Source organism: Lynx canadensis, chromosome D3 (genome assembly GCF_007474595.2).
Source record: "Lynx canadensis isolate LIC74 chromosome D3, mLynCan4.pri.v2, whole genome shotgun sequence".
In the NCBI taxonomy this organism is placed as follows: Eukaryota; Metazoa; Chordata; class Mammalia; order Carnivora; family Felidae; genus Lynx; species Lynx canadensis.
This window is the reverse complement of record NC_044314.2, coordinates 65939847-65949219: the sequence shown is the minus strand read 5'-3', so window position 1 is coordinate 65949219 and position 9373 is coordinate 65939847. Positions and strand designations below refer to the sequence as shown.

The window sequence follows — 9373 nt, the reverse complement described above, 5'->3', positions numbered from 1 at the left end:
TGCCACTGGTGGGAGGGCAGAGCACAGCACCTCTGTGTCCCTTGTGTTTCTCCTCCCTGAGGGCTAAAGGACGCCCCCAAGCCCCCGGCCACAGGCTGCTCCTAGGAGGACAGCATGTTTGTTGAGTCACTGGAGAACACTGGGGACTTCCTGAAAGTGGTGTCGCCTGAGCTGGGCCTCAAAGAATGGGGGATGGAAAACATCTCAGGAAGAGCAGTAGCCAGCACAAAGGTTGGGAGGTCCGGGAATCCCCGGCGTCAGGGGCAGAGTGGGGGTCTCCGGAGGCGGCAGAAAGGCCCCTGTTCCACCTGCTTCATATTGGGGAAGGTGATAGAGTGGGCAGTAGCGCTGGGCAGGACCTTGGGTTGGAGACCCACACACGCCTGCCTGGACTTGTGGTCTCTGAGACACAGTGCCAGGACTCAGACAGGAACTGCGCAGTAAAGGTGCAGAGAAGGGACTGGGGATGCGACTGGACTCCAGGGCGAGATTCCTGGAGTAATAGGCGGAGCTGTCGGACAAGAGTTTGCAACGCAAGCCTCTGCAAGGCGATGATGGTGAGGGGTACAGTGGAGCTGGCTTGGGTGGTAGAGACCTCCCAAGGGCTCATTCCTGGATGTAGCCGGAGAAGTTGGTACAGTCATACAGCTCCCTGAAATGGAGAGGCTGGGACACAGGGAGTGGGGGCCCGCAGAGCGCGCGCCCAGCTACCCCAGGTCAGTCCGGAGCCAGCTCTGGACAAGAGCCGGGCGGCGGCCGGGAGAGGAGTGGTCCCCGCGCCCTCCGCTACCCCCTAGGCAGTTGTTTCCCTAACTCCGGATGCCGGGGGTGGCTGTGATTGGTTGAGGGTCGACGGCCGGTGCACGGATTGGCTACTCGCGGACCAGAGGCTGGATCCGCAGCGCAGGGTCCGCCCCCGAACCTTCAAATGGGAAGCCCCCCCCAGGAGGCGCCCGCAGTTCTGAGGCGGTGGAGCAGACTTGCTGGAGCGGCGGACGGGAGGCGGTGAGCCGGCAGTGAGCCGGGCGCAGAGGCACCAGGGCCCTCTCAGGCTACAAAGCCGCTCCACCGAGGCACCGCCGCGCCCTCCCGGAGGCCCGGAGGCCCGGGGGCCGTCGGGCGCCCATCTCGCCTTCAGCCATGGGGTCGGCCGCGCTGGAGATCCTCGGCCTGGTGCTGTGCCTGGTGGGCTGGGTGGGCCTGATCCTGGCGTGCGGGCTTCCCATGTGGCAGGTGACTGCCTTCCTGGACCACAACATCGTGACGGCGCAGACCACCTGGAAGGGGCTGTGGATGTCGTGCGTGGTGCAGAGCACCGGGCACATGCAATGCAAGGTGTACGATTCGGTGCTGGCGCTGAGCACCGAGGTGCAGGCGGCGCGGGCGCTCACCGTGGGCGCCGTGTTGCTGGCGCTCGTCGCGCTTTTCGTGACCCTGGCGGGCGCGCAGTGCACTACCTGCGTGGCCCCAGGCCCGGCCAAAGCGCGCGTGGCCCTCACAGGCGGCGCGCTCTACGCGCTCTGCGGGCTGCTGGCGCTCGTTCCGCTCTGCTGGTTCGCCAATATCGTGGTCCGTGAGTTCTACGACCCGACCGTGCCCATGTCGCAGAAGTACGAACTGGGCGCGGCGCTGTACATTGGCTGGGCCGCTTCGGCGCTGCTCATGTGCGGCGGCGGCCTCGTGTGCTGCGGCGCCTGGGTCTGCGCTGGCCGCCCCGACTTCAGCTTCCCGGTCAAGTACTCCGCTCCGCGGCGGCCCACGGCCAGCGGCGACTATGACAAGAAGAACTACGTCTGAGGGCGCTGGACTCGGCGGGGCCCCTCACGCCGGCCACTCCCGCAAGCGGGACTGGCCAGGGGCGTCGTGCATGGACCGCAGCCTACGCTAGGTGGTGCGGCGCACAGTCTCCGCGGAATGGCCGGTTCTGCCCCTGGACGCGGCGCACCGGCCGACTGAGACCTTTCACGCGCCCGCAGCCCGTTCTCTTCTACGGCCACTAGCCGGGCCCTGCCCGGAACGAGAGCCACGCACTTGGAAGGACTTGCTCGGTTTCTTTTTCGGTGCGCAGAACTTGCTCCGATGTGAGTGGGGCGCGGGGTTCCTTAGGCTGAATGGACAATGGACCGAAATGCCGCTTTCCTCCCCAACCCTCAGGGTCTTGGATGCCGCCATCCTCCCCAGCGGCTCCTGCTGATTCCAGCCAGGCAGACGGAAAGCCCAGGGACCCCAGCCTGGACTGCCGGAGGGCTGTATACAACCGACCTTTACCCCAAGATCGGGGCCTGAGCCCAGGGGGCCTTGAAAGACTTGGCCTGGACCTCCCTGCCTCACCCCAGCAGCTCCCCAGGAGAGGATTATGGGCACTAGATCCTGCGTGGGGAGCCAGGGCCCTGCCCTCCTTTGCAGCTTGTGGGGGAGGGTAAGAATTTGCTTAGTAAATGGTTTGAATACCCTCCCACCTGTGTCCTGTCCTCTGTCCAGTCACTGCAAGTGCCCAGCAGCACCCCTCATCCACCCACCCACCCACCCACTCCTCCCTGAAAGGCTTTTTTGGAGACCTCCCAGGGCTGTCCCTGGGACCCAGAAGATGTATGGCCTTATCCCTGGTCCTCCCTGCCACTCAATCACCTTCCCACTGGGTGGGAAAAATAGCTACAGCTCATAGCAACCCAGGAAGGTGAGATCTGTAGTTAGAAGAGCCTGGGGCAGGAGGGTGATGCAGACCCCAGAAGAGGATGCAGGTTGGAAATTACTCCCCCCATCCCAGGTCCCCCAGCCACCAGCCAGAGTGTGGCATTTTCAGATGCAGGAAGTGCTGAGGGTGGGCTGCCAGGCTGCTGGCTTTGAGGAGAGGCCTGGCTCCATGCACCACAGGTTGGGTGTTTTCCACCAGCGCTCTCAGGGCTTGCCTATCTGTGGATCACAGCAAATGACCAGACATCTGTAAAACACTGACTGGGACCTTTCAGTCAACAGTGCAGCAGGAACGGGCAACTCCAGGATGTGTGCTTGGCTCCAGCAGAGCTAGCTGTAGGTCCACAAGCACGTTGCTATGGGGAGGAGGCACTTGTGCAGGTTGCCCAGAGAGTACCCGGGCCAGGCTCCAGACCCTTGTCCTGGCTCTTCTGCCAGTCTCAGCGCAGACTCTGCAGGGCCCGTACTCATGTAGCTGGCCTGGCAGCCAGCCCAGAGTTGTACTGACCATTAGCACCTCTGTGCCAGCCCCTGCCAGGAGCACCCTGTGTAACCTTCCTCCTGTGAGTGGGACCCCTGGGAGCCAGTACTCGCCTGGGCCAGGAAGCCAGGGGTTGGGGGGGGGTCACAGGAGAACAGAGCACACCAGAGTTATCTATTGCAGTCACTGAGAGCTCCTTGCTTCCAGCCCCATTCTAGGTGCTTGGAATGAAAGCAGTTTTACTTCTGCCAAAGGCCAGGGCAAAAGACAGCCGTGGATGGGGGGAGGGAGGGGTCTGTGGGGAGGAGCTCCAAGCCCAGGCAGCAGAAAGGCTTGGCATCTGCCCCCAACCCTGGCCTTGGGGACCCTGTCCAGAAATGCTTGGGCCAAATCCAGTGGCAAGCAGTCTCCCAAGCCTGGCCAGACTCCCCACTGTGGGGAAGAACCCAAGAATATGGGCTCAGGACAGCTGCGACAAACACTGCTCTGAATCCCAGGGTTTGCAGCAGAGCCAGTGAGTTGAACTATTGGGTGGCCTGAGCTCCTTGCAATGGGATGAGCTGTAGCGAGATGGGTCCCATAGCATAGAGGTCCTCAGTAGCCCCCCCGGGCCTGTGTAGCCAGGACCACAGAACAACCCTCAAATGCAAGAGTGTGTGAATCTGGGGCCTTGGCTCTTGGTGGGGCTGCTGAAACAAAGGTCCTTAACTCCTGGGGCCAGCCACACTGGTGTTTGGCCAGGAGTGCAGGCCCAAGGCTACATCCCACACAAGCCTAGAGCTTTCGGACTCCTTTGGGACCCAGGCATCAGCACAGTCCCAATGATGTGAATGGCCAAGGTGGGCAGCTTGAGGGCCCTGAGGAGTTGGGCTGCTGCTGCCTGACTCATGCCAGGCCAGCCAGGAGCACATTCCATTTACTAGAGGTCAGGCAGGAGGAGCCAGCCTCCAATGCGGCCAACCTTTCCAAAGGTTATGCCCCTTTCCAAAGTTCACCCTTAGACCTGGCCACCCATGTCCTCAGTTCCAGGCCACTGGGGCTTTCCACCAACTTAAAGCCTACCCAAACCACTCTGCTTCCTCCTGCCCAGGGCCCCAGGCACCACACCCAGGTGGCTGTGTCACTCTAGCCTGCTTTCTTGGCACCCTCACTCCAGGCACAACAGCCAGATAGCCTCAGACACTTAGGTCAACAGCTCTCTCTTACCTAAAGGGCAGGAATGGCATCCTCCTTGCCTCCAGATTCCCTCAACCCTTGCCAGGGCTCTGGGGACATCTGGGAGAGTGGGACCACCAACTGATGGCACAGCTCCCGACTGAGAACTCTTGCTGTTCTGAAGACTCTGAAAGTTGCCAAGGTCCTGTCCTGCTCGAACCTTCTGTGACCCGGATGCCAGTTAAGCCATCTCCGTCCAGGGCCCCTTAGCCAGCCACACCCTTCCCAGGTGAGGACTGTGCCCTTGCTATCTGCTTGACTCTCCCAGCAGCCTGGGGGTGCTGTGTGTCTATGGGGGTGCCAGGACAGGAGGTGCTGGAGGGTAAGATGGCTGTGGGAGGGTGGGCCTGGCAGGGGGACACGGTCAAGAAGGTGGGCTTGAGATGTTGCCAAGGCCAAGTGGACAGGAAGAAGTGATGGGAGAGCAGAGTGAGGTCCTGGCTGGCATCACTGGGCAGTGGTCAGCGCAGGAAGTATGTAGAGGCCCAGGTGTTGAGGCACCCGACATCCACCACCCCCTGCTTTCCAGGGAGCCTGTAGGCCACCGCCCCCCCCCCCCCCCCACATGCTGTTTACTGCTGGGCCTTGAGGTTACCCAGGACACAGGAAAAGGCTCCTCCACATCCACAGAAGGCTCAAGACAAAAACAAGTGCTGTCCCTATGACCAGAGCCAAGACTGAGGCACCAAAGCTAAAACAAACATTTTATTCCATTAAAAACCCACTGTGGGTGTCTAAAACCATGTCCATAACTTATAGTCTAAATAAAACCCAGTTAATATAAATTAGGAGAAGGAGGACGCATCAGAAGAAATCAAACCCTAGAAAAGAAAAAAAAAAAAGTAAATTTCAAACAATTCTAACGTCTTTCCAAATTAAGCAAACTGCTCAGGCCTTGCCTTTGACATGCTGGGCTTGCTTCTGAGTAGCCTCCACCACTCACACAGGTGAGGAGTGGTGACCATGGGTGGAGGGCCGCCCCAGAACTGAAGTGCCCACTGGCCAGGTCCAGGGTGTCATTTGCTTGAGAACCTCCAAGGCCTCATGGCCCTCCACCACTATATCGCCCTGCAGACCCTGCCAGTGCCCTGTCCAGTCTCAGCCCCGTGGTACCTTCACAAGGTTTCTCCCCTGGCCTGGAACGTCTCCCCATACTGTCCCCCCACCCACCTTCCTGGCTGGCTCACTGTGCACACTGTCATGGTGGCAGGGCACACAGCAGCACTGGCATCATCACTGAGCAGGCCGCAGGGGAGGAGTATGCTTCAAATACCAGCCCCCCACCCAAAAGCCCCCACTTGTAGCCTTTGATTTCGGTCATAAACTTACACCCTGCCCCCATCTGAAGGCTCAGTGCTCATTGTCCAAGGGGTGTTAGCCCCACTTCAGATGAGGAACCCGTCATAGCCTGGTGAGGTACCCAACAGACCTTGCTGAAGACCCGAAGGGTCTGAGTCCAAAGTTCCTCCCCAACACGTGCCCTTTATGCCCTAGCCTACTCTGAAAGAGGGACTGTGGGGTCCCTGAGACCCCCTATATCATTCTCAGCAGAGCCCACTGGGGCCCTGACAGGGGAAAGGCACCTGCCCTCCACAGTTTCCAACTCACTATGGATGGTGGGGGAGCAGGAAGACCCTGGGCCAGAACAAGGGCACCCCTACCTCAGAGCCTTGACAAGGCCTGTCTACCACAGCAGTGGCTCCAGCCCAGGGCTCAAGGAGATGCAGGGCTGGGTGTGAGCATCCACTGTGTGGGGGGCCCTTCACGAGAGATGGCATGAGTGGCACTGGAAAGAGCCCCAGCTGGTGAGCATCATTGTGGACTGCCAGTGACAGCCTCATGCTGGTGCAGGCCCACAGAGATGACATTTTATAGTTATTGATGAGTGGCTGCCAACAGCTTTGTTTTCTCCTAAGTCAAATGCACAAGAGCCCAGATAGGAGCCTCTGTGGGCTCTTGCCCAGAGCCTGATACAATGCTGCAAAAAGCAGCAAAGCTCCAGGTGTCCCTTCCCTGCCCCCCCTCGCCCACAGGGGTCACCCTCTTTCCCGGCAGTGCCAGGAGGCCTGTATTTCATTCACTGATGCCCAGCCCATAGTGTGGTCAGGAGAGGGTAAATGCCAGCTCTTGCTGAAGGGAGTCCCAGGAAGCTTAATGAAATTAGCTCTTTCAAAAATGCCCCGTTGTGGCACTGCCGCCAGCCCAGGGACATCCTTGGGAAAAATGTGTTGGTCCCAAATCTTAGAACACTGCTTGGGTCTGAAACCCAAGTAGAAAAGCCTGGCTTGAGGAGGAAAAACTCAAAGCAGGGAATGAGGGGCCCTCTTTACACTTCAACAAGGCTGGCTTTGTGGCAGGGCCACCCCCAGCCTCTTCTGGGGAGCCCCCCTGAACTCTCCAGCACCCCACCCCTCCCCCACATCTCACCGTCAGGACAGGAGAGAAACAAGTGCATCCAGAAACTTGCTCCGATCCTCTGCTTTCAGTTCAATTACTGAAGTAATGAAAGAAAAACACCTCGTGAGGTGGAGGAGTAGGGCTGAGGGTGAGGGAGCAGTAGGAAAAACAAGTCAGGGTGTTTGAACTCCTTCTTCCGAGTCATCCAAGATGGGAACCACCCTCCAGCACATTTCAAAATGTACTCAGCTCCTTGAGGCCTGGAAAATTTTGAACTCAGAGGTTGTACTTCACTGTCTGTATTTAATCCTCAGAAACTGCTGGCTGCCCTGTTAGTGAGGCTAGCTGGGCTTATAGTCTATGGGGAGGACGCTCTGGGCAGCTAGGAGATTGGCAGTGACAGCCAGTAAGGGGGACATGGGATGTGACAGTTTAGAACAGATCTAGGCAGAGACAGGCCTTTCCATCCTGCTGGACACAGAGCCCTGCCCCATCATGGGTTGCAGGAGGCCCTGAGTCTTGCTCTGGCCAGTCTCTCGGCTTCAGTGCTCTCCTCTGCACAACGGGGACACGATGTGAACTGCCTCCATTTCTGGGGGGCCATCAGACTCAGACAAGCACATGGACCCTCATCAAACAGGGCAAAACTGGACCAGCCTGGTCCTGTGAGCCATCTGGAACCCCAGGCCAAGTGTACCCAGGTGGGTGCTGGCCTGGCTCCCTCTGCTGTGTCCCTCCTCACTGCTCTCCACCCATGGGGGAAGCCGAGTAACTCCCAGCCCGCAAATCTTCTGTGAGAAGCTGGGACATCTTGCAGGCCAGCCAGCACCAACATCTCCCACATTGGTGTGTGCTGCTGCTGGGGTTGAACCCACCCAACATAGAGCCACAGCCCAAGTGGGCCCAGCATGAAAGAGCTGGCTTTAGATGACTGAGGCAGCTGGGATAAACACTGGGTCACTGATGGTAGGAATTCATTGTAACAAATCAGCTGATGGTGATGAAAGACACTGTCCTTTCTCACAGATGGGGGTTATGGGCTGAAGTATATTCTCCCCAAGTTCTTGAGTAGAAGGCCTAGCCACCAGCGCCTCAGACAGCATGTGCTTTATTTGGAGAGGGGGCTCTTGAAGGTGTTTAGGTTCAATGAGGTCATATGGGGGAGCCCTAATCCAGTCTCACTGGGGCCCTTATAAGGAGACAAAGACACAGACACAGAGGGACAACTGTGTGAGGACACAGCCAGAAGACGGCCATCTGCAAACCAAGGAAAGAGGCCTCAAAAGAAAACGATCCTGTGTACACTTTGATCTTGGACTTCAGCCCCTACAACGGTGAGAAACGTACTTCTGTTGTTTAAACTTCCTAGTCTACGTATGATGTTAAGGCAGCCCGAGCACACTAATACAAAGGGTGAGGGGTCACCATGTCTGTTTTACTTAAAAATCTGTCAGTGAGAATAAAAAGTAAATATGGCTAAATGTCAACTATGTTCCATGCTGGCCTATGGAGAAAACTGTGGGGTGTTGTGGGGGGCACTGGCCAGCTTGCAAAGCCACCCCCTGGACTGGGCTCTTCCATTCTCTGGGTTCATGCAACATAAGGGTGGGGCCAGTACCTGGGCTGTCACAGGACTACGTGGGACCCTTCATGATAACACAGATAAGAGCTGCTGGCCTGCAGTGGTGGCCAGCATAGCCTTAGAGGCAGTGCTCTTGGGTTGCCATAAGCCCTGTTTCCATACCCACAGAAGAGGCAGGTGACCCTGATGGGTGAGGCTGGCACAGGAGGCTCTAGAGGCCAGTCTTCAGGACTCCTTTGTGAAGTGGTCTCAAGGGCTGGACTGTAAGGCCGAAGCCAGGCTTATGGCTCTATGGGCAATACCTGTTCTCTCTCTGCCCTGGGAGCCCACCAGAGGCAGGGGCATCCTAGAGCTCCCTGAGCCACCTGGTTCGGGGCTGGCTCCAAAAAAATGAGGGCTGCTTGCAAGGTATTTCTAGCGATGCCAGCTTCCCTAGTTCAAGGCCAGCGCTGACCTTGAAAGGGCGCCAGTACAGCAAACTCTTACCTGAGAGGTCAAAATGGTTGTGCAGCGTCCGAGAATTGGTGCCCTCTGCTGCCTTCTCAAACGCCCGCCCAAAAAAGCTGCAGACATATAAAAGGTCTGTTGGGAACCCATCCACTGTAATGGACCTTCCTAAGTCCCCAGAACAGACATTAGACTTGGCCCAGACTCCTCCCTGGCCGCCGGTTCTACCTGTTGGCACTCATACTCCTTCCTGGGCCACTGTCCTCTGAGGTCTCACCCACACTCACTAGATAGTCACCTTCTCTTGCTGCTGTTCAGCATCCAGCTGGACCCCGTTCAGCCCTCAGGGCATGAGTGTCCCTGGGCACCTCCCAGGGTATGCCCTGACTGTAGCCTCTCTCGTGCCTGCCACCGTGCCGGCAGCTGGGACAGAAGCAGAGGCTCAATGGGAGGCATGCTGGGATGGGAGTCTCGGCCAAGGCTGGGTCACACACAGGGTGGAGATGGGAGGAACCTGCAGGGCCGGGCTACAGTGTGCGGCCACAACTCAGGGGCGC

The 9373-nt window shown here is 58.3% G+C and overlaps 2 protein-coding genes across 2 annotated transcripts in view; one reads left to right on the top strand and one right to left on the bottom strand.

Annotated features, from left to right (window-relative positions):
- Positions 1 to 965: 965 nt before the first annotated feature.
- On the top strand, positions 966 to 2456 carry CLDN5 (claudin 5). Its single transcript, XM_030292347.1, has one exon. The coding sequence runs from the start codon at positions 1141 to 1143 to the stop codon at positions 1795 to 1797; it is 657 nt and encodes a 218-aa protein (XP_030148207.1). The 5' UTR covers positions 966 to 1140; the 3' UTR covers positions 1798 to 2456.
- A 2626-nt stretch (positions 2457 to 5082) lies between these two features.
- Positions 5083 to 9373, bottom strand: part of CDC45 (cell division cycle 45) — a 33352-nt gene continuing 29061 nt past the window's right edge. Inside the window, exons 17-19 of the mRNA XM_030292413.1 lie at positions 8856 to 8932; positions 6818 to 6884; positions 5083 to 5211 (exon numbers count right to left, since the gene is read on the bottom strand). Of these exons, the coding sequence (XP_030148273.1) occupies positions 6820 to 6884; positions 8856 to 8932 (142 nt within the window). The 3' untranslated portion in view covers positions 5083 to 5211; positions 6818 to 6819. The remainder of the gene's footprint in view (positions 5212 to 6817; positions 6885 to 8855; positions 8933 to 9373) is intronic.